Source organism: Cherax quadricarinatus, chromosome 68, assembly GCF_038502225.1.
Source record: "Cherax quadricarinatus isolate ZL_2023a chromosome 68, ASM3850222v1, whole genome shotgun sequence".
In the NCBI taxonomy this organism is placed as follows: Eukaryota; Metazoa; Arthropoda; class Malacostraca; order Decapoda; family Parastacidae; genus Cherax; species Cherax quadricarinatus.
In genome coordinates, this window is record NC_091359.1 from 13,753,019 (window position 1) to 13,779,909 (window position 26,891).

The 26,891-nt window shown below is 38.7% G+C and overlaps 1 protein-coding gene across 3 annotated transcripts in view; it reads left to right on the forward strand.

The window, feature by feature from the left end:
• Positions 1-26,891, forward strand: part of mv (lysosomal-trafficking regulator mauve) — a 207,150-nt gene that overhangs the window by 10,929 nt on the left and 169,330 nt on the right. For all 3 annotated transcript variants that reach the window (XM_070099689.1, XM_070099691.1, XM_070099690.1), the window contains exons 2-9: positions 4,885-4,970; positions 6,831-6,919; positions 7,578-8,418; positions 9,367-12,417; positions 12,761-12,941; positions 16,663-16,764; positions 25,419-25,579; positions 25,744-25,871. In XM_070099689.1, coding sequence (XP_069955790.1) covers positions 4,905-4,970; positions 6,831-6,919; positions 7,578-8,418; positions 9,367-12,417; positions 12,761-12,941; positions 16,663-16,764; positions 25,419-25,579; positions 25,744-25,871 — 4,619 coding nt within the window. In that variant the 5' untranslated portion in view covers positions 4,885-4,904. The remainder of the gene's footprint in view (positions 1-4,884; positions 4,971-6,830; positions 6,920-7,577; positions 8,419-9,366; positions 12,418-12,760; positions 12,942-16,662; positions 16,765-25,418; positions 25,580-25,743; positions 25,872-26,891) is intronic.

A 26,891-nucleotide genomic window follows, 5' to 3' on the forward strand; every position in this document is an offset into this window, starting at 1 on the left:
AAGGATGTTGGGTATTAAGCTACACCTGACGTTCCTCTTGTTGCAAGGATTAAGACCATATTACACAACATTCTTCATCTCTTGTCTTCAGTCTTCTGCTTCCCACACCATTGGTTGGATTATTTATTTATTCACTGACAAACGTATGTAACACTGCGCAGTAGTACCACTAATATCACATGAATGAAATTTATTTTTATTTTTCACACTTTTAATGTAGTGGCCAGCTTTCATGCACATTTATAGTGATACACATGTTAATGTATAATAGGAAAACTCGTACTAAGGAACTTGAGCTTGGAGAAATAACACAGACATGTTGATATTATTTTCAGTAAGTGGAAAGGGCTCAGAACTTTTCTGCATTCTCTTTCATATACATTTAAGGGAAATTGCCATTGGGCCTCAGATTGTCCTTAAGAGGGAACTTCATAAGTTCATTGAGTTAGTTACTATTCAGTGGTTGATGACCTGATTGATCTGACCATCATCCAGGACTATCAACCATGACTCGTGCAATCAACAAGTAAACAACAGGTGCCAAGAAGAAGATATGTGAAAAAAAAACGTGTCTGACAAACAAGGACTACAAGCCAAGTGAATTCAGCAGTGAGCTTTATAAAGACTTTTTGACAAATAAAACTGCTCTTCAGTAATTCATTCTTGTAAAGGAACATTTTGATGTACAGAAACATTCATACAGCCTCTCCTCACTTAGCGGCTTACTCGTTTACCGATTCCTTGGACTTTCAACGGGCTCTCTTACCAGTATGCATACCTAAACAATGTACAGTGGACCCCCGCATACCGTTGGCCTTACATAACGTTAAATCCGCATACCGCTACATTTTATCGCTAAGATTTTGCCTCGCATACCGCTAAAAAACCCGCTCAACGCTGTTCGTCCGAGACGCGTCTAATGTGCGCCCTTAGCCAGCCTCACATGTTCCGCCGGTGGCATTGTTTACCAGCCAGCCTCCGCGGTAACATCCAAGCATACAATTGGAACATTTCGTATTATTACAGTGTTTCTGGTGATTTTATCTGCAAAATAAGTGACCATGGGCCCCAAGAAAGCTTCTAGTGCCAACCCTACAGGAATAAGGGTGAGAATTACTATAGAGATGAAGAAAGAGATCATTGATAAGTATGAAAGTGGAGTGCGTGTCTCCGAGCTGGCCAGGTTGTATAGTAAACCCCAATCAACCATCGCTACTATTGTGGGCAACAAAAAGGCAATCAAGGAAGCTGTTCTTGCCAAAGGTTTAACTGTGTTTTCGAAACAGAGATCGCAAGTGATGGAAGATGTTGAGAGACTCTTATTGGTGTGGATAAATGAAAAACAGATAGCAGGAGATAGCATCTCTCAAGTGATCATAAGTGAAAAGGCTAGGAAGTTGCATGATGATTTAATTAGAAAAATGCCTGCAACTAGTGATGATGTGAGTGAATTTAAGGCCAGCAAAGGTTGGTTTGAGAGATTTAAGAATCGTAGTGGCATACATAGTGTGATAAGGCATGGTGAGGCTGCCAGTTCGGACCACAAAGCGGCTGAAAAATATGTGCAGGAATTCAAGGAGTACATAGACAGTGAAGGACTGAAACCTGAACAAGTGTTTAATTGTGATGAAACAGGCCTGTTTTGGAAGAAAATGCCAAGCAGGACATACATTACTCAAGAGGAAAAGGCACTCCCAGGACATAAGCCTATGAAAGACAGGCTTACTCTGTTGATGTGTTCCAATGCTACTGGTGATTGCAAAGTGAAGCCTTTATTAGTGTATCACTCTGAAACTCCCAGACCGTTCAGGCAAAAGAATGTCCTCAAGGCTAATTTGTGTGTGCTGTGGAGGGCAAACAGTAAGGCATGGGTCACTAGGGACTTTTTCTGTGACTGGTTACACCATGCATTTGCCCCCAATGTGAAAGATTACCTAACTGAAAAGAAATTAGACCTTAAGTGCCTCCTGGTGTTAGACAATGCCCCTGGTCATCCTGCAGAAGTGGCAGAGCAACTTTATGGGGACATGAAATTCATTAAGGTGAAGTTTTTGCCTCCTAATACCACTCCTCTCCTGCAGCCCATGGACCAGCAGGTTATTGCAAACTTCAAAAAACTGTACACAAAAGCTCTGTTTGAAAGGTGCTTTGTAGTGACCTCAGAAACTCAACTGACTCTAAGAGACTTTTGGAGAGATCACTTTAATATCCTCAATTGTGTAAACCTTATAGGTAAGGCTTGGGAGGGAGTGACTAAGAGGACCTTGAACTCTGCTTGGAAGAAACTGTGGCCAGGATGTGTAGACAAAAGGGATTTTGAAGGGTTTGAGGCTAACCCTGAGAATCCTATGCCAGTTGAGGAATCCATTATGGCATTGGGAAAGTCCTTGGGGTTGGAGGTTAGTGGGGATGATGTGGAAGAGTTGGTGGAGGAGGACAATGAAGAACTAACCACTGATGAGCTGATAGATCAACTTCAACAGCAAGAGGCCAGACCTGAGGAAACTGGTTTGAAGGAGGGGAGAGAGAAATTGAAGAAATTGCCTACTACAAAGATTAAGGAAATCTGTGCAATGTGGCTCAAAGTGCAAACCTTTATGGATGAAAATCACCCTCACACAGCTATTGCAAGCCGTGCTGGTGACTATTACACTGACAATGTTGTGAAACACTTTAGGGAAGTCATAAAGGAATGAGAGGTACAGGCCACTATGGACAGATATGTTGTGCGACAGAACTCCAGTGACTCTGAAGCTGGTCCTAGTGGCATTAAAAGAAGAAGGGAAGTAACCCCAGAAAAGGACTTGACACCTCAAGTCTTAATGGAAGGGGATTCCCCTTCTAAACACTAACACTCTCTCCTCCTCCCATCCCATCAATCATCACCAGATCTTCAATAAAAGTAAGTGTCATGTAATTGTGCATGCCTTTTTCAGTTTGTGTGTATTAAAATTAATATTTCATGTTGTAAAAATGTTTTTTTTTTCATAATTTGGGGTGTCTTGCACGGATTAATTTGATTTCCATTATTTCTTATGGGGAAAATTCATTCGCATAACGATAATTTCGCATAACAATGAGCTCTCTTGCACGGATTAATATCGCTATGCGGGGGTCCACTGTATATTAGAGCTGATTTCCTCTACAGTGGAACCTCGGTTTTCACATGCCCTGGTTTTCGTAGGATTCGGTTTTCGACAACTTTTTTTGTTGAAATTTTGAACCAGTTTTCTTACATTTACTCAGTTTTCATAGAGTTGACAATGGTCCACTGTACCAAACGCATTCACCTGCCCTCGCTCACACAAAGTATTCCATGCATTCTGACTCGGTCTGGCTTTGTTACTCGTTGAGTGAGCATTATCCTAAGCGTTCAGATAACATTTCGTAATAATCCATTGTTTTTTGTGCTTGTTTATTTAATGCGACTGCTATATAAGCCACCATGAGGTCAAAGAAAGTTCTGAGTGCCAGTCCTTTGATAAAGAAGGCAGGAAACACAATATAATTCAAGAAAGAACTCATAGCAAAGTACGAAAGTGGCATACGTGTGGCCGATCTCGCCAGGATGTACAGGAAGTCCACATCAACGATCAGTTCCATCCTGGTGAAGAAAAAAGAAATCAAGGAAGCTGATGTTGCGAAAGGGGTAAATGTGCTAATGAAACAGAGGTCGCAAACAATCGAAGATGTCGAGAAGTTGTTGTTGGTGTGGATCAACAAAAAGCAGTTAGCAGGAGATAGTGTTGTGGAGGCGATAATTTGCCAAAAGGCAAGCTGGTCCTAAAAGACAAAGAAGAGAAGTAACCCCATATAGGGTCTTGATATTTGAAGTCCTTATGGAGGGGGATTTCCCTTCCAAACATTAACATCTCCTCCCTCTCCCCTCCTTGCCGTCTTCCATACGGCAACAAAAGTCTTCAATGAAGGTAAAAGTGTTATTAAATGTTCATTTATCTATTTCATTAGTCATTTATATTTATTTCTCATTGTTTTCTGTATGTAAAACTATAGTTATTCTATACTCAATAAAATGTATTTTTTGTTAATATTTTTGGGTGTCTGGAACAGATTAATTGGATTTATATTATTTCTTATGAGAAATATTGCTTCAGTTTTTGTACAATTTGGTTTTCGTCAGACTTTCTGGAACGAATTAATCACGAAAACCGTTTACAGTGTTACCTCAAGTTTCAAACAGCTCCCCACTCGAACAGTTATGTAAGTGTATTTTTGGGGGTCTGAAACGGACTAATCAAATTTACATTATTCCTAATGGGAACAAATTCGTTCAGTATCAGCACTTGAACAGCCTTCTGGAATGAATTAAGTTCGTAACTCGAGGTACCACTGTATTAACAAAATGCAGTACACTACTGTATAAACATATAAAAACATACCAGGTGACATTAAAATAATATCAATGATGGTTGACACAAACCCACTACCATTATAGTATGCTCCTCACTTAGCAACGAATTCGTTTACCGACATGGTCTTAGGAATGGAACTCCATCGTTAAGTGAGGAGATGCTGTATTATACAAATAGCATATGTAATGACAAAAAATGAACATTATCGATGCTACATATTGTTTATTTATCAAGATCTTTTAGTTTCCAGGGAAGTTTAATCAATACTTCGATGTGAATTCTGACTAAAAAAAAATTATTTTGTGGCATTTTGGCAGTAACCTATTAGACTGGTGTTGGGATGTTAGTTGACTGGTGTGGGTTGCATCCTGGGGGACAAGATTGAAGGACCCCAGTGGAAATAAGTTAGACAGTCCTCGATGATACACTATTTTATTTGGTTATCCTGGGTGGCTAATCCTTTAGGTTAAAAATCCACACAAATTTTATCTTTTCTTAACTTTGGTTGCAGACCTGTGATATGAAGAAAGAATGAGTGATCAGAAACTGCAGGAGACCTGGACCTCCTTTGCTCAGACAGAACCAGGGAATGTTGTGGTGAGTTGATGCCATGACATTCTTTAATGTATCATGTTTTTTAGTTGATATAGGTTATTTTAGCTGTGTGCGAGAGTATTTATTTATTTGCTATGTGTTTGCTGATTTGAATTTTTTTTTTTTTTTTTATAATGTTCTGTCATTATAGTTGACCAGTATTAGTGTATGTATATAGTTACATTTAACTTTTTTGCTTTGGTTAAAAGCAGTGAATGGCCTTATAGCTCAAAGTACTTGGCAAATTGAACTATGTACTTCTTTTCATCTTTCTTCATTACTTCAGCATACGAAGATGATCACTGTTTCCATCTGATTCATAATCCTGCTGGTATTGAATACCATTGATATACAGGGCAAGTGTTATACAGGAGAAGTCTGGGGATGCAATTACTGAACAAGGAAAAGGTTGCTTTAGTGGTTGGAATGTCTAGAGTGTTTGTTGTGAACTCTGTTTTGAAATTAGAATTACTGGAGTTGAATTTTATGTAAAATTGGCTTAATTAATGACTTAGGTAATTTATAAGGTAGTTCTGAATGGGCAGCTCCTTTCACTCAGTCGATAGTGCAGGAATTGGGTAAGTTTGAACCCTGGAATTGGCCTAAAATAGGCCGGAGATTGGGCAAAACTCGCAGTTGCATAAAGGGCTCCCGGCCTTCAACTTCGCACCTGTATAATTCTGTAAATTTTACATCATATTCTGTATTTTTTGTGCCATTACCTTGAAAAAAGAGATTCTGTACCACCTTAGAAGATATTTTCTAAAATATTAACACTGGACAATTTTTGGTGTCACAACAATGAAAGGGTTAAAGTTAGAACCCTTGTAATAACTCTTTATTGTTACAAAAAATATGGTTGTAAGAAATTAAGTACAATAATGATTTTATGCAAAAAAAAAAAGACAATTATTACAAGACATTTTTACATAGAATGATCATAATTTCTTGTATCCATATCTCTTGTAACAGTTAAGATTGCTAAACGCAAAGATACACAGCATTTGCATCTCTCATTTAAAAATGGGTTTCTCATGCCTCTCACAATTGCTGGACCATTATAATTTGGTCTTGGATATAGTGGAAGGTAAATTACAGATATAGTGGACACTAATTTTGCCAAAGCCTTTAACAAGCATAACCGTGGTGTAATGGTGCACAAAATTCTTAAAGAAGGAATGCCTACAAAGTGGGCAGATGTGTATTTAGCTTCCCAGCAAATAGAACCCATTGAGTAATAGTGAACAAAGTAAAATCAGAAGTCGCCACTGTGAAAAACCTGTTCCTTCAGCCACAGTCCTGCCCTAATTGTTTCTTATTCTCATATCTGACATAGACAGACACACAAAACATAGCACTTTAGTTCCTTTACAGACAATGAAATGCATACGTATTTGTGTTTCAATTTTTTTTAAATATGTTAATTTTCAAAATGATACTCGGTATACACATAAAGAACAAGAAGGCACAATACTATGACCTGGAGTATAGTTGGAGAAGGTTTCGGGGATCAATGCCCCCATGGCCTGATCTGTGACCAGGCCTCTTGATGGATCAGGGCCTGATCAACCAGGCTGTTACTGCTGGCTGCATGCAAACTGATGTATGAACCACAGCCCTGCTGGTCAGGTACCGACTTTAGGTGCCTGTTCAACGCCTTCTTGAAGACAGTCAGGGGTCTATTTGTAATCTCCCTTGTGTATGCTGGGAGGCAGTCAAACAGTCTGGAACAGTACACAAATAACAAGCAGATTATTTGTGTACAGTATATAAAGTATCATGTACATGTATAAATGATATTCAATTTATTCAGTCATTTTTGTTAGGAAACAAAGGATATTTAATTAAGATTGTTGCTTGCAGGAGCGTCAGAGCCATCTGGATGAATTTTTGGGGCTACTGCTGTCATCAGCCAAGGAGGAGACTCCCCTCTCCAACCTTCTTCACTTCAGGTACATGTACTGTACATTTTTTTAATTTTTTACATGAAGCAGCTTTGAGGGCCATTTGAATTGTGACATCTTCACACTTGTGGTAGGACAGCTGTTGAATGAATGATGGTGAAATGTTTTCATTTTTGGGCCACTCTACTTTGGTGGGAGATAGCCAGTGTGGTAAAATAAAAAAAAAATGAGTCACTCAGTGCAATAAAAAAGAGGAGGTTGATTGCTCAATCTCCAATTCATCAGTGGTCAGACAGATGTTTTAATCTCACAATCAGGCTTTCCCCAGGTACTGTACATTTACTTTAATCTGTATGGTGCAGGTTCAAGTCCCTAAAGCCCCTTTTTCCCAATACAATACTATTCACTGGGAAGTGTATAGGATACAATATGATCCACTGATTTTTATAAACAGGATGTTTCTTTAGCAACAGTAAGCTGGCCATTGCTTAGCTATTGAGTGGGTCATCATAAGACTGAAGTGGTTAAAAACACCTTGTTTTTATAATTATTTCCATCCAGGTTTAGTTGTATATTGATTGTTAACTTTATCACTTGCAACACTGCCTGTGTCCTGAACTGTGCATGTGTCTTTTTCCACAGTGTACAGTGTTCCATTCTTATTGTTCCTTTGATATATAATGAGTTTTTCATTCTCTCTCTGCAGTGATGTTGGAAGTGTAGTGAGTCTCCTTGGTGGACAGTTCTTGGCAGATATTGAACACATTTGCCTTGGTTCAGTAAGTTATGATAGCGATGCTTCCTCAAGTGCAACATCTCAGTCAGTGGAATCCATTATCAGTGATACTTCTCAAGTGAGCGATGGTTCGAGAGGATGCCGTCCAAGAGTGACAAAAAAATTAACCAGTGGAAGAAATCATTCTTACAGGAATACAATAGGACTGTGTCAGGTATTGCAGGAGAGTGATAATGATAAATGTCATTCAGAACTATTACAAGTCAATCTGGACCAACCCAAAGAGCCTAATGTAATCTTGGATGAACGCTTGGAATGCACAAATAGTGAGAAACACAAAAATTCAAGTGCTGTATTAGTGGAAAATGGTAAAGAAGATGAATTAGAATGCTTGAAAGATTTTGATAGTAAAAAGTGTCAGAAGGATTCTGTCAGTCAGGAAACCCAAGACAAACCTCAGGATACTTATAATCAAAGATCAGTTTTGAAAGTTGATGGTGGTGCGGTAGATATAAATGAATTTTCTTCAGCGAAACCAGAATCTGTGTTAGGAGTAAGAGTAACTGACAGTACTGAAACACATAGTATAGCCGAGTCTTCATTTTTAGTCCATAAACCCTACTTACAAAGATGTACGCAATTGTCCGCAAGTTCTGTAAACAGTGCAGAAGCACCCATGGCATCATTAAATAGCGCAGTGCAGGAACCTAATCAGGGAAACGAGGCACAGAATGCAGTTGCCTTGAAGCAGTATCTCCTTCATGGATGTGGAGCAAAGATACTAGTAGCACTTGATAAACTGGGAGTAGCAGTAAGTTCTTGAGTTTCTTGGCATTCACTGTTTGTTTTCCACTGATGCATAATTGTTAATATAAATTCTTATGTGATATATGATTTATTAGTGGAGTTTTATCTGTTTATATTGCTGAAGGGTTGGTGATGTGGTTTAGACATTTAAGGAGGATAGAGCAGGATAAGATGACCAGAAGGATGTATAAATATGGGGTTGAAAGATAGAGGGAGAGGGGTTGTATGTGGGAGAGTTGTAGAGAAGGGTTAAAGAGTGCTAGGGGCTTAAGCATTTAGCGTTCTTGTGTGAATGTATTAGGGTGAGTGGAGACAAGTGGGTTTTATAACTTGATAAGTTTGACATACTGTTAGTGTAAGCAAGGTAATGTATGTGAAGGGATTCAAGGAAACCAGTTAGCCAGACTTGAGTCCTGAAGGTGATCCAGGGAATTGGAGCTACCATCCTATTGCATTAAACCTGGTTATTTCCCACCCCCTCTCATTCCCCAGGTACTGTATAACCCTATAGATAAATAACCCACACAAAGGAGAACAAAATTTATGATGTTTCACTCTGATTTGAACCATTGACTAGTTAATGTTTCAAATTGGACTCAGATGACATCATAAGTTTCTTTCTCCTACTTGCAGGTTATTTGTGTATTGTTCCAGTCACGGTATTGTGTGTCTTTATTATTTACTGTATGACCCTTCTGGGTTTAGAACTTCTCCATGAATATACAGTACATAGACAATAGTAGAAAGTGTTACATTTATGCATTGCCGTTCCTTCAAGGGGGGGGGGGGCATCTTGATTTAAGTGGTAGAGTCTGAGCCAAGGAATTTACACTATCATTGGATCAAACCTTATTGCCTCCCATTCCCCCGGGCACTGTATGACCCTGTATCTTTAGCACTTTCTCAATGAATATAATGTTAATAATATACATTATAATTATTATTGTTTCAGGGTTTGACAGGAGGAAGAGAAATAAGCCATGTGCTAGCTTTCATCTTTACTTTTTTACTGAAGAATGCTTCATCTGATGAAGTCCCAAAATCTGTTTATTCTCAAAAGAAATGTAAACAGGGATTTCAGGAGAAATTAGCTATGGGAGGTCAAACAGGGCAGAATGATGGTACAAGGAATTCCTTCCTAGATTTTCATCCAGAAGGTCAACCTCACAGCCAGTCATGCTTTAGATATGAACCATCCATAAGTCTGTGCTTGAATGATATATTTGCTGCCAATATTCACTCAGCCTATGCCAGAAGTAGCCTTGGTACAAGAGGTAGCAATTCTTCCGTTCCTCAGATGTGGATGCACACATCTGGTTCAAAAAGTAGTAGCTTGTCAAGCTGTCAGAGCGGAAAGAAGCTGGGAAAGAAACGTCGGAAACGATACTCTGCTTGTGTTCCCATGGTGCGTTCAGATTCAGAGGGAGAAGATACTCACCAGAATGTTAAACTCAGTAAGGCCCTTGTAAAATTTACGATGAACCCCAATGACTTTGATTATTTTACACGAGCTGTGTACAGCGATGATGATAAATGCCATGAAACAGAGACTGATCAGACAAGTAGTTCAATTGAAAGAATCTGTCTACACGAGAACCTACTTTGCTTGTCTCTTGTCGAGCTTCTTCAGTGTATTCTATCGATACAGACACAAATAACAGTGCACGAGGCAGAAATAAAGCATCTGTCCTCGCCACTACTTGCCACTCATGATATTCTCCAGTTTTCTCTCGATGCATTCTCTAACATGGTGTTTGAATTAAAGCATATGGAATCAAAAAACGACGAGTCCGCAGATATGCAGCTATTGTTAATGGGAATGTTGAAACTGATGTTTTCATCAGTACAAAGGTTTCTAAAATCCAGTGAATTGTTACTTACAGTAACAGAGCTCTGTGTTGTACCCAAATTACTAAACCTAGTAACTGTTTTACTGGATTTCAGAAATGAACATGAAACCTTACTTGAAAACGTGGATTATGGAATAAAATTAACCAAAGATGAAGTAAATTCACTTAATACAACAAGAGCTACTTTGGCTCATGAGATTGTTGTTGGGTTGCTCTTCATGCTCCAGAGTTGTACTTGCTTGAGAGTTGAATGGAAAGATGTGTGGCAGTGCCTCCACCTTCACAAAATTTTCCTTCAAAACAAAGGGCCAGAAATTACAAAGAAAGTTGTATTTTTGAGCTCGCTTTTACCTGTCAGTAAGCGATCCGAAATCCTTTATTCTCTTAGCAAACTGGTGCTGTACATGAAATGCTGGCGTGAAGATATTTACCACTTTGAGAAGTGTGACAAAAAAAATCACCGATTTTGTGAGTATCAGGCAGTGCAAAATCACCATTCACAAGTGTTGGGAACAAGCGAAGGAGGTTTAAATCCAAACGATCCCAGTGCGTGTATGGTTTCCAATTTTGTATGCATATTGCTTGATTGCTTTGCTGGCAGTCAAGAATTTGATATTTATGTTTGTGCAATCAAAGCCCTTTCAAAATGTGGTCTTTGCTGCTGCATGAGCACTAGAAAGGTATTGAGTAAACTCTTACAAAAGCGGTTTTGCAAATTGCCATACGTAGTTTCGTACATCACGTTATATGTAGAAAATATTGTATGGAGTGATCTAAGTGGCTTAATGATGTCAGATACTGTTAGATGTGCTGTCTGTCAGATGCCAGAGCCCATGGAGACTGGCATAAACCCACTTTGTGCCGAGTACACTACTGAGGAATCATTTTCATTATCCTTTGGTACGAAAGGTAAAAGCTGTCACAGTCAGTTAAAAAATTATCATAAAGAAACACAAGATCTAAATGGTGCTTCTCTGTCTCAATGGGAAGGAGTTTCTTTATACAAAAATTTTCTCTTTCACACAAGCATCTCCTCAAAAATTGTGAGTCATATTATCAGACTTGTTTCACAGAGCAGCACTGAGATCAAGTTAGAAATGTGTGAGTATCTGATTATTCCTGTCTTGAAACAGATTTGTGATCAAGGCATTAGTTATTACCTAGCTGATACTAAGCATGAAAAGGAGGTCCTGGTTGGTCTAATTAAATGTTATAGACTAACCTTGGCAGAATCTAATGATCCAAAATTAATCAAATTTCTTCAGTGTTATGGCTCAGGTCTTATTTATGCATGTAAAGAAATCCCTGGTTTAAGACATGAAGCCTTTTCCTTATTATGTCATGTTGTGAAGAAAGAACTTCAAGCCAAACCTGGGCTACTCTGCCTCTCAGGTGCAGAAGAGGAGAGCGACTCTATTTTCACCAAAATGTTTGAACAGGAAGTTATTGAACATGATGAATTTTGGTCAGCATATTTCGGAAAGAAAGCCGAAGAAGTGAGACGAAGATTCTTCATTCACACTTGCTTTCATTTAGATGCTGATATGCAACACCACAAAGAAAATTCAAATAATAAAACTAAGAAGAGTCAAGGTAATATTGAACAGGAACATAGTAGTAGGTATGTGGAAGAAAATTTCATGGCACCTGAAGAACTGAAGAAATGTGAAGAAAGAAAATGTAAATATCCAGATGCTGTGCAAGAATTGGATAATGGTACAGGGAAAGTGATGCAAGATACACAACCTCTCCAAGCTTCTATTAATAAGTATAAATTTATGGAGGCTTCAAAGATGGGTAAAGCAGATGGAAAGAGCGCTGAGGAAGTCCCGGTAGATAATGGGTATTCTCCACAGCCTCCTATGAGCACGTCGATGGAAATTAACATGGAGGAATCACTGGACACTGCGGGTTCTTTTCAGCCTTCCACCTGCAAGTCCAGTTTTGATGATAATGACGGAGACAAAGACAGTGAGATTCCAAATGCAGGCATGACTGCAGAGTCTCCTCAGCTCTCTAATAGCCAGTCCACTTCAATAGACACCATAAAAGAAGCTGAGAGTGGCTCAAAGAAAATATCAGCCATCAATGGGTCTCCACAAAGTTCCACTCAAAAATCCTCCACAGATGAGTCAGATGAGGACATTATAAAGGTATGTGACAGTGGAAAACTTTTTTCAGTTACACTTAGATAAACAGTGATCAGATTCCTCAAGTACACAAAAACACTATAGAAATAAGAATTTGTATATTGAATATGCAATAATTGTAATAAAGTTGGTAGAATTACCGTCAATATGTAAAGTAAAAGGACACAAGTGCAACTAATGTGACATTTTTATTGTGGCAACATTTCGCTCTCCAGGAGCTTTGTCAAGCCGTTATGTAACAACTTGACAAAGCTGGAGAGCGAAACGTTGCCACAATAAAAATGTCACATTAGTTGCACTTGTGTCCTTTTACTTAAAATATGCAATAATTGTTTTAATCTTTCAGAAAATGAACAGTGAAATACTGGCAGGTAAATATACTGGACTACGCGAGCTTTGGGAAGCCATAACTGAGGTTTTGCAAGCAAGCACCGAGTTTCAGGCATACTTGGCAGCCTCCTCATTGCGGTCTCTTGTAGCACCGCTCTTGGTTAATATTACACAGGATCTGGCACGCTCATCCTCGGGTAAGTGGTGGTCTGTCAACAAAAAACTTGTTAAGTAAAGATAAGAGATGTACAAAAGGTACATAATGGAAGGAGGAACTTTGTAGCTTAACCCTTTCAGGGTCCAAGGCCAAAATCTGAAGTGGTGCCCCAGTGTCCAAGAATTTAATTTTTTGTTTTTTTTTTCTTATGAAGGTAATAAAACAAAAAGTACGAAATTTGATGGAAAATTGACGAAATTATGCTCTCGCGAATTTTGATGTGTCAACGATATTTACGAATCGGCGATTTTGCCGACTTTGACTCCCATTTTAGGCCAATTACATTATTCCAGTCGACCAAATTCTTAGCTATTTCACTAGTATTACTTCTATTCTATCGATTGAGCACAAGAAATCGCCAAGTCAACTGTTTCAGCTACAAAATAAAGTGATCGGAAATTGGTAATTTGGCCAATTTAACACAGTTCAAAATATTCCAATTTCAAAATAGGGTCCAGAATAAACAATGTAGGTATTCCTGGCACTAAACTAACATTTCCTCTGTTCATTAGTTATGTTTTGAGGCTTTACAAGTAAATTCCATTTTGATTTTTTATTCACATAATGAATTTTTATTCACACCAAAAAATAGAAGATTTGCTGTTATGCAATATTGTAATAATTGTATAAATATCATCACCACATTTGTGAATGTATATTAGACCCACCAGCTGGCGTGTATTAGACGTGTGAGGTCATTTGTTTACTCTTGAACATTGGCAAAAATTTAACATTTCCACTACTTTGAGCTCAGTTTCAAGCCATTTCCAGTGCTAAAACCAATCAAAATCATCTCTATTTCTGTAATATGTCTTCCATTCTATCAAATGAGACCAAAAAATCGCAAATACAACTATAAAAAAACATACGAAAAAGCACTGCAAAGTCGCTGTTTTAATTGAAAATCACGGTCTCTGTTTTTTTTCTCTCATTATACACAGTGTGCTGCAGGATTTGTTTTATGTGGTGCACACATACCACATAGATGTATTCTCTCATATTTTTTTTATTATCACGCTGGCCGATTCCCACCAAGGCAGGGTGGCCCGAAAAAGAAAAACTTTCACCATCATTCACTCCATCACTGTCTTGCCAGAAGGGTGCTTTACACTACAGTTTTTAAACTGCAACATTAACACCCCTCCTTCAGAGTGCAGGCACTGTACTTCCCATCTCCAGGACTCGAGTCCGGCCTGCCGGTTTCCCTGAACCCCTTCATAAATGTTACTTTGCTCACACTCCAACAGCACGTCAAGTATTAAAAACCATTTGTCTCCATTCACTCCTATCAAACACGCTCACACATGCCTGCTGGAAGTCCAAGCCCCTCGCACACAAAACCTCCTTTACCCCCTCCCTCCAACCTTTCCTAGGCCGACCCCTACCCCGCCTTCCTTCCACTACAGACTGATACACTCTTGAAGTCTCTGTTTCGCTCCATTCTCTCTACACGTCCGAACCACCTCAACAACCCTTCCTCAGCCCTCTGGACAACAGTTTTGGTAATCCCGCACCTCCTCCTAACTTCCAAACTATGAATTCTTTGCATTATATTCACACCACACATTGCCCTGAGACATGACATCTCCACTGCCTCCAGCCTTCTCGCTGCTACATTCATCACCCATGCTTTACACCCATATAAGAGCGTTGGTAAAACTATTCTCTCATATCTAGGCCCAAATTTACCACTCACAGTTTATCAGAGTGAGCTGAGCTCATGGCGTAGATCTACGGTTTGGACCCTGAACGTAAAGCCGTAGATCTATGGGATGGACCCTGAAAGGGTTAAACAGAATAGCAAATCCAGTATACAGTGGTACCTTGGGATACGAACCTAATTCGTTCCAGAAGGCTGCTCAAGTGCGGATCTGTTCGAGTACTGAACAAATTTGTTCCCATGAGGAATAATGTAAAGTACATTAATCTGTTTCAGACCCCCAAAAATACACTTGCCTAATTGTTCAACTTCGTATCCCGAGGTACCACTGTACAGCCTCTCCTCACTTTACGACGGAGTTCCATTCCTAAGACCTTGTCAGTAAACAAATTTGTCACTAAGTAAGGAGCATACTATAATGGTAGTGGGTTTGTGTCAGTCATCCTTGATGTTGTTTTAATGTCACCCTCGCATCATTTATAGTATTTCTGGTGTATTTTTAACCCTTTGACTGTCGGTGTTGTGTATATACGTCTTACAAGCCAGTGTCGGTGACGTATTAATACGACAAAATTCTAGCGGCTTCAAGTCAAGTGGGAGAAAGCTGGTAGGCCCACATGTGAGAGAATGGGTCTGTGTGGTCAGTGTGTGCAGTATAAAAAAAATCCTGCAGCACGCAGTACATAATGAGAAAAAAAACTCCAACCGTGTTGTTGGATTAAAACACCGACTTTGAGGTGTATTTTCGTATAGTATTTATGGTTGTATTCTCGTTGTCTTGGTCTCAATTGATAGAACGTACAACGTATTACAGAAATAGAGATGATTTTGATTGGCTTCACGATGAAAAGGACCTTCAAATTGAGCTCAAAGTAGCAGAAATGTTTGATTTTTGCTGATGTTTGAGAGTAAACAAATGACTTCACTTATTGGAATAAGTGTCCAACTAGCCATTCTAATACGCAGTCATGAATGGTTTGACATTATTTATACAATTATTACAATAATACAGTAGTCTTCATTACAGTAAATCTTCTATTTTTTGTGTGAATAAAAATTCAAAATAGAAAGTAAGAGTAATACAAGAGGGGCTTGGAGATGTAACTAATGAACAGAGAAAATGTTATTTTAGTGCCAGGAATATTTGCATTGTTTATTCTGGACTCTATTTTGAAATTGGCATCTTTTTTAATTTGCTTGAAATTGCCAATTTCTGACCACTTTATTGGATAGTTGAAATTGGTAAATGGGTGGTTTTTTGTACTCGATAGAACAAATGGAGTTCTAAAGAAGTAGCTATGAGTTTGTTCAAATGGAACAATGGAATTGGCAGAAAATAGGGATCAAAGTGGGTGAAATCGCCGATGCGTATGTATTGCCGAGATCGCTAACTTCACGAGAGTGTAATCCCGTAAGTTTTCCATCAAATTTTGTATTTTTGGTGTCATTACCATCGGGAAAAGATTCTCTCTCATTTCATAAGATTTTTTTTTTTTTTTCGAATATTTTGCAACACAGAGACACTTCAGGATTTGAGGTCTCAACAGTCAAAGGGTTAAATGTTTATGCAGTAGTGTAGTACTGTATATTGTGATAACCAGAATAGAGGAATCAGCTCTGATGTACATTACTTAGATATGCATACTGGTCAGAGAACCCTTCGTAAGTCTGAGTCGTTGGTAAATGAGTATGACGCTAAGTGAGAAGAGGCTGTACTCTTATACAGGTGTTTCTCAACTTTAAAATTAATATGATATGCTAAAAAAATAAGTAACTACTTTTGCTGAATAAGTAAATAAACAAATAATTGCTGTAACTAACTATATACCATTACTGAAAAATAAAAAAAATGTACAAAAGTTATGGACTTTTTGCTCTCATGCTGAGTAATTGTGTTAAGTTTCATCTCCTAAGTACATAATTGCTTTTGCACCATTGTAAAGTTAAAATAACATAAGTCAAACCACTGTAAAAAAGAGAGCCTGTATTTCTTTATATAAAGCACAACTAGCACAACAACAATGCTTTTATCTTTCTCCAGGTACTCTGAGTCTTACTAGTGTGGTTTTAGAACAACTGTCTGTCACTTTCTCAATTGTACATTCACTACTGACCTTCATAATCATCACTTATCCTTATGCAGGTAAGCCTTATTATATGCATTGTCAAAATATAATATCTGTGTATCTGTTCACAACTCACTTCCTTTCCCAGTACACTCATTCTACTGCAGGTAATAACCTAAAAGATATGAAATTAAATTTTGAAGATAGATTGTTGGAAAATAAGGAGGTGCAGTCACAAGTGTGTGATGCTACTGTTGAAAGAACAATGTTTTAGTTTAAGAATGGTATGGGTGAAGGTGCAAAAAAATTTGTAATTCTCAGTGTTTGTGTTCCTGGAAATGAGAAGTGTGTTTAAGAGAGAAAGAGAGATTCTACAAGGTGCTAAGTGAATGTTTAGGGCATTTGAGCCAAGTGAGAGAATAATTATTTCATAAGGCTTAAGTATAAAAGTAGGAGTGTATGGCATAATATATGGACCAATATACTAGCCCCCCTTAAATCAGGGATAATCACAGACAGTACTACTGACCACTTCCCCACCTTCCTCTTAACAAACATTAATAAACCTCCACTGTAATACAACAAAGTTTCATTTAGACTCCATGATGAGGCCTCAATAAGTAACTTCACAGCAGAGCTAGAGACGGTTGAGTGGCCTACAGAATTCTCCAATGCTAGTGGTATAGATGATTGGACAGACATATTTCTTAATAATTTACTTAGACTATACAACAAACAGTGTCCTTAAAAAATTAAATAGATTACGATTAAATGGCTCAGTTGCCCATGGCTAACTAACAGCATACAGTGGACCCTCGCCTAACGCTATTAATCCGTTCCTGAGAGCTCAATGTTAGGCGAAATTATCGTTAGGCGAATTAATTTTCCCCATAAGAAATAATGGAAATCAAATTAATCCGTTCCTGACACCCCAAAGTATGAACAAAACAAATTTTTTACCACATGAAATATTAATTTTAATACACACAAACTGAAGAAGACATGCACAGTTACATAACGCTTACCTTTATTGAAGATCTGGTGATGATTGATGGGATGGGAGGAGGGGAGAGTGTTGATGGTGTTAGTGTTTAGAAGGGGAATCCTCTTCCATTAGGACTTGAGGTGGCAAGTCCTTTTCCGGGATTACTTCCCTTCTTCTTTTAATGCCACTAGGACCAGCTTGAGAGTCACTGGACCTCTGTCGCACAACATATCTGTCCATAGAGGCCTGTACCTCCCGTTCCTTTATGACGCTCCTAAAGTGTTTCACAACATTGTCAGTGTACAGGTTGCCAACATGGTTTGCAATAGCTGTGTGAGGGTGATTTTCATCAAAAAAGGTTTGCACTTTAAGCCACATTGCACACATTTCCTTAATCTTTGAAGTAGGCAACTTCCTCAATTTCTCTATCCCCTCCTCCGAAGCAGTTTCCTCAGGTGTGGCCTCTTGCTGTTGAAGATGATCTAGCAGCTCATCAGTGGTTAGTTCTTCATTGTCCTCCTCCACCAACTCTTCCACATCCTCCCCACTAACCTCCAACCCCAAGGACTTCCCCAATGCCACAATGGATTCCTCAAGTGGCATAGGATTCCCAGGGTTAGCCTCAAACCCTTCAAAATCCCTTTTGTCTACACATTCTGGCCACAGTTTCTTCCAAGCAGAGTTCAAGGTCCTCTTAGTCACTTCCTCCCAAGCCTTACCTATAATGTTTACACAATTGAGGATGCTAAAGTGATCTCTCCAAAACTCTCGTAGAGTCACTTGAGTTTCTGAGGTCACTACAAAGCACCTTTCAAACATAGCTTTTGGGTACAGTTTCTTGAAGTTGGAAATGACCTGCTGGTCCATGGGCTGCAGGAGAGGAGTGGTATCAGGAGGCAAAAATTTGACCTTAACGATGCTCATTTCCGCAGAAAGTCGCTCTGCCACGTCTGAAGGATGACCAGGAGCATTGTCTAATACCAGGAGGCACTTAAGGACTAATTTCTTTTCAGTTAGGTCATTTTTCACATTGGGGGCAAATGCATGGTGTAACCAGTCATAGAAAAAGTCCCTAGTGACCCATACCTTACTGTTTGCCCTCCACAGCACACACAAATTAGCCTTGAGGACATTGTTTTTCCTGAACACACTGGGAGTTTCAGAGTGATACACCAATAAAGGCTTCACTTTGCAATCACCACTAGCATTGGCACACATCAACAGAGTAAGCCTGTCTTTCATAGACTTATGTCCTGGGAGTGCCTTTTCCTCCTGAGTAATGTACGTCCTGTTTGGCATTTTCTTCCAAAACAGGCCTGTTTCGTCACAATTAAACACTTGTTCAGGTTTCAGTCCTTCACTGTCTATGTACTCCTTGAATTCCTGCACATATTTTTCAGCCGCTTTGTGGTCTGAACTGGCAGCCTCACCATGCCTTATCACACTATGTATGCCACTACGATTCTTAAATCTCTCAAACCAACCTTTGCTGGCCTTAAATTCACTCACATCATCACTAGTTGCAGGCATTTTTCTAATTAAATCGTCATGCAACTTCCTAGCCTTTTCACATATGATCGTTTGAGAGATGCTATCTCCTGCTATCTGTTTTTCATTTATCCACACCAATAACAGTCTCTCAACATCTTCTATCACTTGCGATCTCTGTTTCGAAAACAAAGTTGCACCTTTGGCAAGAACAGCTTCCTTGATTGCCGTTTTCTTGGCCACAATAGTAGCGATGGTTGATTGGGGTTTTGTGTACAACCAGGCCAGCTTGGAGACACGCACTCCACTTTCATACTTAGCAATGATCTCTTTCTTCATATCCATAGTAATTCTCACTCTTTTTGCTGTAGGGTTGGCACTGGAAGCTTTCTTGGGGCCCATGGTGACTTATTTTGCAGGTGCAATCACTAAAAAGGCTGTGATAATATGAAATGTTCCGATTGTATGCTTGGAAGCGACCGCGGTGGCTGGCTTGTAAACACTGGCACCCAAGGAACAAGTGAGGCGGGCTCAGGCCGCACGTGGACGCGTCTCGAACGAACCGCATTGAGCGAGTTTTTTAGCGCTAGCAGAGGCAAAATTTTTGCGGTAAAATGTATCACTAAGCGGATTTAACGTTATGCGATGCGTTCGTTAGGCGAGGTTCCACTGTACTAAGATCCATTGATAAGAAACATCAATATGAAAAGCAATATAGACAGGGCCTAATACACAGAGATATTATTTAACACTATGCATCAGTTCTCACCAAAATAATAAAAAAGCCAAACAATTGTACTACAGCAGATTCACTGAAACAAGAGGAGATATAAAAAAAAAGACCTGGAAAGCACTCTCTCAGATTCTGGGCACCCACAAACTGAAAAAAACTAGGGATATTGTTCTAATTAAACCGAACAAAACACTACTGCCTATTGATACAGTTAACAAGATAAATGACTTCTTCTCAACCATAGGATCAAATCTTGCCAGTAAAATCCCAGGTACAAATTCCCGAGCAACTGATTACTTAGATGGGAATTTCCCAACCCCCTCCTATCTTGCACCTACTGAGCCCACTGAAGTCACCATGATTATCAAGTCACTTAAAAATAAATCAAGGAATCTGTCACAAGTCTCACCACTATTGTACAAGTGAGTGGCCCATGTCCTTTTGCAGGCTATTTCATTACTTTTTAACAAATCATTAGAAACTAGCACTTTCCTGACACTACTCAAGACGACAAGGGTTACACCAGTACAGAAAGGTGGTGACCTCACAGATGTAAACAACTATAGGCCAATATCATACCATTGCTATCCAAAATCTTTGAGAAACTTGTGCACAAGAGATTATATTTGTTTATAACAGCACAAAGCATACTCAACCCCTGCCAGTTTGGCTTCCGAAAAAATAAAAGCAATTGTAAAAATGTTAGATCTCCTTTACACAGCACTGGAAAATAAGGAATATTCATTAGTACTTTTTATTGTCATAAGGAAAGCTTTTGACACAGTAGACCATGGCATCCTACTCCACAAACTTGACCATTATTGTATAAGAGGCCATGCACTTGCATATTTCAAATCCTACCTTACTAATAGGTATCAGTACGTCACCATTAAAGACACAACTTCATCAACACGACCACTTGATACTGGAGTGCCCCAGGGAAGTTTTCTTGGTCTCCTGCTCTTCCTCTTATACATCAGTGATCTTCTTTCCAACATAACACAACACCTGAAACCAGTTCTCTTTGCTGATGACACAACTTGTGTCATCTCCTACCCAAATCTTGCCACACTCAACACCATTGTTAACGAGGTGCTACTAAAAATATCTACTTGGATGACAGCTCATAATCTTACACTCAACACTGACAAAACCTTCTATATCATGTTTGGTAACAACAGGCTTTGCACAACTGAACATTAAGATTGACAACACTCTTATTGCTATACACAGTGAGGGGAAATTCCTGGGCCTACACCTCGACAGCAACCTGAAATTTAGAACCCATATCCAACACATAAGCAAAAAAAATATCCAAAACGGTTGGGATCCTCTCCAAGATACACTACTACATGCCACAATCAGCCCTTCTCACACTCTACTATTCATTCATTTATCCTTACCTCACCTATGCTATTTGTGCTTGGGGATCAACAGCAGCAACATACCTAAAGCCAATAATAACCCAACAGAAAGCTACAGTAAGAATTATCATGCAATCCAATACTAGGCAGCACCCCCCCCCCCCTCCCCCACTTCAAAGGTCTAAACTTCCTCACTGTACAGAGCATCCACCTTAGCACTGTGCAACCTACATTTACAAAACCATAAATTCCAATATTAACCCTGAACTAAAACACTTTCTTGATAGTTGTGACAGGACCCACAGGCACAACACCAGGCACAAAAATCGCTATGACATTCCCCATGTCCGGCTAAACCTATACAAAAATTCAGTGTACATTAAGGGGCCTAAAATCTGAAACTTCCTGCCTGAAAACTCTAGAGCTGCAGACAACCAACACTTTCAACATTACCCTTAAAAAGCATCTTACCTCCCTGACACCTCACCATCAGCTATCTACATGAAAACCACCTATTCTCTCACTTTTATCATGCACATATAAAAAACAAACTAGACCTACTCTTGATATCTGTGATTCCCCCCCAGTTTACACTTACACTCACCCAAATGACTGTAAACATAAAGTTTCAAATAAAGCTATTGCCTAACAAATCTTAAACTAGTCGTAAGTTTGCCTGAGATACTCCAGTATAGGAGCTTTAATAGAAACTGTGTATCATGCCACGACAAAATCATTCTCATTGCTAAATTTACAAACTGTAATGCAGTTACCTAGCTTTAATATCAATATACTCCATAACCTGTATCAATATAGTTAGAATTATTATTAGTCTGCTCTAAATGCCTAGTCATGCTAGGCATGATAGTGGCCCTCTTTGTTATTAGTATTTTATAATATGTAAACCACACATTGTAACCAATATTTTATAATATGTAAATGCTACATTGTACTCTTTGCAGAGAAATAAACATTTGCATTTGTATAAATGACAGTGGAGTGCCTTTAGTTATGTATGGAATTTTTTTTTATAACAATGAAAGTAGGAGTACCATATGAGATTATTACCTTTTTGTAGCTACAGGAGCATAACTATGTTCCTAGTGTCCTGCCTTCCATATTTAATCTAGAGGGTGAGGATGTTGCAGTTCAGAGGGGTCATTCAAAATGTGATGTCTGGGCACTTTGGCAAGACATCTGTTGAATGAATGGTGATGAATGTGTCTCCTTCTTTGGGTCACTATCTTGGTGGTAGATGGCAAGTTTTTTAAAAATAAGCAAGTTTTTAAGTTACTAGTGGTTGTAACCCTCTGCTTGTGTAGCTAAAAATTTTTTTTTATTTTTTTAAGAGCATAAGATGGAGCTCTGCAGCAGGCCTGCTGGCCCATGCTAGGCAAGTCTAAGTCACACCCACATAAGGAGGAAGGAGCATTGATGCAGGTCTACTGGCAGCAAGTCTAAGTCTCACCAACCCACACCCACTCATGTCCTTGTCTAACCTATTTTTAAAGCCACACAAGGTTCTAGCTTCAGTGACATTACTTGGCAGTTTGTTCCACTCATCTACAACTCTGTTACCAATCTCACCACATTCAGTTGTTTTAGGTGCTTCTCATAGGCCAGCTCTATCAACTCTGGGATCTGTCTCATTGCAGATCTCTGAATTTTCTCTAGTTTGTTTGTTTGTTCAATCAGGTGGTACTTGTGCTAGAACCTCAGTGGTGGATCTAATGAATGTCATATATAGAGTCCTGTCCTAGTGGTTATGGGGAAAGCATGTTACCTTCCACACTAAACTTCAGGTATTACATGGAGATGCAGTAACCTTAACCACTACACTACAGGCATTACATGGAGGTGCAGTTACCTTAAGCACTACACTGCAGGTATTACATCGACATGCAGTCAAGAACTACAGTATTATTGAATTCACCTGGTTGTAAAAGGCTCCAGATTGATGCTCAAATTAAATGTTTTACAGAGCTCTGAATGTGATTTTAGGTGTCTGGTAGCATTTTAAAAATGTAAATTGGGGTCCCAATCCAGAGTCATTTGTAACTTGTAGAATTTAGTAAGATTGTATCACCGTAAATACCCATAGGGTAGTGTTTAGCATGATTGTCACTGGAGAAGTGGGTCACTGGTTTGATATTACATGAGTAAAATTAGCTTCTATTTCATTTACATTAATGATATTACACGAGTCCAGTTACATTCTGTTTCATTTACATTTATGACATTACACGAGTCCAGTTACATTCTGTTTCATTTACGTTAACTCTTCGAGGGTCCGTGCCGTAGATCTACGCCATGAGCTCAGTTCACTCTGATAAGCTGTGAGTGATAAATTTGGGCCTAAATATGAGAGAATGCATCTATGTGATATGTGTGCACCACATAAAACAGATCCTGCAGCACACAGTGCATAATGGGAGAAAAAAAACTGAAACCGTAATTTTCGATTAAAACAGCGACTTTGCAGTGTTTTTTTGTATGTTTTTTATAGTTGTATTTGTGATTTCTTGGTCTCATTTGATAGAATGGAAGATATATTACAGAAATAGAGATGATTTTGATTGGTTTTAGTAATGGAAATGGGTTGAAACTGAGCTCAAAATAGCAGAAATGCTAAACTTTTGCTGATGTTCAAGAGTAAACAAATGATCCCACACATCTAATACACACCAGCTGGTGGGTCTAATATATGTTCACAAATGTGGTGATATTATTTATACAATTATTACAGTATTGCATAACGGTAAATCTTCTATTTTTTGGTTTGAATAAAAATTCATTATGTGAATAAAAATTCAAAATGGAATTCATTTGTAAAGCCTGAAAACATAACTAATGAACAGAGAAAATGTTAGTTTAGTTCTAGGAATGCCTGCATTGTTTATTCTGGACCCTATTTTGAAATAAGAATATTTTGAACTTTGCATTAAATTGGACAAATTACCAATTTCCGATCACTTTATTTTGTAGTTGAAACAGCTGACTTGGCAATTTCTTGTGCTCAATCGATAGAATAGAAGTAATACTAGTGAAATAACTAAGAATTTGGTCAACTAGAATAACATAATTGGCCTAAAATGGGATTCAAAGTTGGCAGAATTGCCGATGCGTAAATATTGCTGACACATCAAAATTCGCGAGAGCATAATTTCGTCAATTTTCCATCAAATTTTGTACTTTTTGTTTTATTACCTCCAGAAAAAGATTCTCTACCATTTCATACAAAAAAATAACAAAATTATTTTTTGAAAATTCTTGGACACAAGTGCACACTTTGAAATTTGGCCTTTTGACCCTGAAAGGGTTAATATGAAATTTCAGTTTTTACTGATAGACATGTAGGGACATGAGAACAAATGTTATCTGTTTAACCAGAGTAGGCATTGGGTGTTGTTTAAAATGTGAAATTCATTACCAGACTTCTCAGTTGCTTCCCTTTTAGTAACCATGATGTAAAGTGTAACATGTGTCTCTCATGAACGTTATATAATGTGCTGTACAATATATGTACAAGTGGGCCCTGCTTACACAGCAGGTTAGGTTCCAGGCTACTGCTGTAAAATGAAACATAGCTTCCCCCTCCTCTTTTTTGTTTTTTCACTTTCAGATGTATGTAAAAGCTTGATATCATGTTTACTCTATCATATATTAAGTGAGCAATAGAGTTAGGCCTAAAAAGATGCTTATTCAGTACATACATTACCTTAAAATATTTTTATCCTTAGCTTATAGTGAGTGATGAATATATTTATTGTAGGAAGTCTGAATAAATTAAGAATGGGTATAATTGAAAACCACTGCATTAGCAAAACACTGTAAAGCAGGGCCTGTCTGTATGATTTTTTTTTTTTTTTTTCTCTCTCAACAAGTCGGCCGTCTCCCACCGAGGCAGGGTGACCCAAAAAAGAAAGAAAATCCCCAAAAAGAAAATACTTTCATCATCATTCAACACTTTCACCACACTCACACATAATCACTGTTTTTGCAGAGGTGCTCAGAATACAACAGTTTAGAAGCATATACGTATAAAGATACACAACATATCCCTCCAAACTGCCAATATCCCAAACCCCTCATTATATAAAATTCTTCAGCATTAATTTGGGGCATATCAAACATGTTTGTATATTTTGCATTATGTTTTAGGATTGAATATTGAGACACTGTTGAATGAGTTACGATCGCCCCTGTTACGGTATTCTCCTCGTACTTGTGGAGATGTGAAACATCTTGTTTCTGTCTTGCTCCAGTGTTGTGTCCTCTCCAATTCTGCTGGCATTACCTATACACTTCGACTTCCAACTCAAGTATGTTGACTGGTGATTATGAGAAGGAATATTTAATCATTTATGTACATACAGTACAGTGCAACAATATTATATGTCAGTACGTATCTACATTTGAGAATATGGTGCAAATTTTAGTTACAGATTTTTGTACTTAGGTTACAAAATGTCTTAATTTTTTATAGCACGCTCTGGAACTGCTAGATGAGGACACTGCACCAGTTGGTGAAGCCGAAGAGCAGCAGCATGATGAAACAGATGGTTATGAGGCTGATACTGAGCAGCTGGCAAATGCTTCCCCATCAGCCACAAGGTATAGCACTCTTAGTACATGTGTGTGTGTGTGTGTGTGTGTGGCACGCATGTGTGTGTGTGTGTGTGTGTGGCGCGCATGTGTGTGTGTGTGCGTGCATGAGCGCATGTTGAGGGAAATGCTACAAGCTAAGTCAAAGATTAAATAGTGGACTGGAAAGGGACTTAAAAGATAGCTTTCGCCTACACAGCCGTCCCTGCAGGTAATGTCTTGAGAAGCTGTCATATGCATTCCTTCAGGGATGGAAATTAAAATATTATGTGTGAGTTTAATTACCCCTAGAGGATGTTATGTCAGTATTTTTATTACTGAATACTGACTGGATCCATTGAATCCTATACTCATGTGTGTTGGGCTAAAAGGCCCGTATATCACCAGGGTATATGGTAATCTGTTCAGCGTACATTAGTTCTCAACTGCGCAGTCAGTGGAATCATCATACGCTAAACAGACCTACCTGGGTTTGTGTATCGGACCCTTACACCTGGATATCGTTGTCTTGATTGAAGAATAGTGTCTTTGAGAATGTCCACGTCTTCCACAGTCCAGGAATATGCACACTGGTACACTATGTTCCACAAGGTTTGTCTTTCCTGGTAATAGGTTTATAGTTTATAGGTAGTAGGTTGGTAGACATCAACCGCCCAGGGAGGTACTACCGTCCTGCCAAGTGAGTGTAAAACGAAAGCCTGTAATTGTTTTACATGATGGTAGGATTGCTGGTGTCCATTTTTCTGTCTCATAAACATGCAAGGTTTCAGGTACATCTTGCTACTTCTACTTACACTTAGGTCACACTACACATACATGTACAAGCATATATATACACACCCCTCTGGGTTTTCTTCTATTTTCTTACTAGTTCTTGTTCTTGTTTATTTCCTCTTACCTCCATGGGGAAGTGGAACAGAATTCTTCCTCCGTAAGCCATGTGTGTTGTAAGAGGTGACTAAAATGCCAAGAGCAAGGGTCTAGTAACCCCTTCTCCTGTATATATTACTAAATGTAAAAGGAGAAACT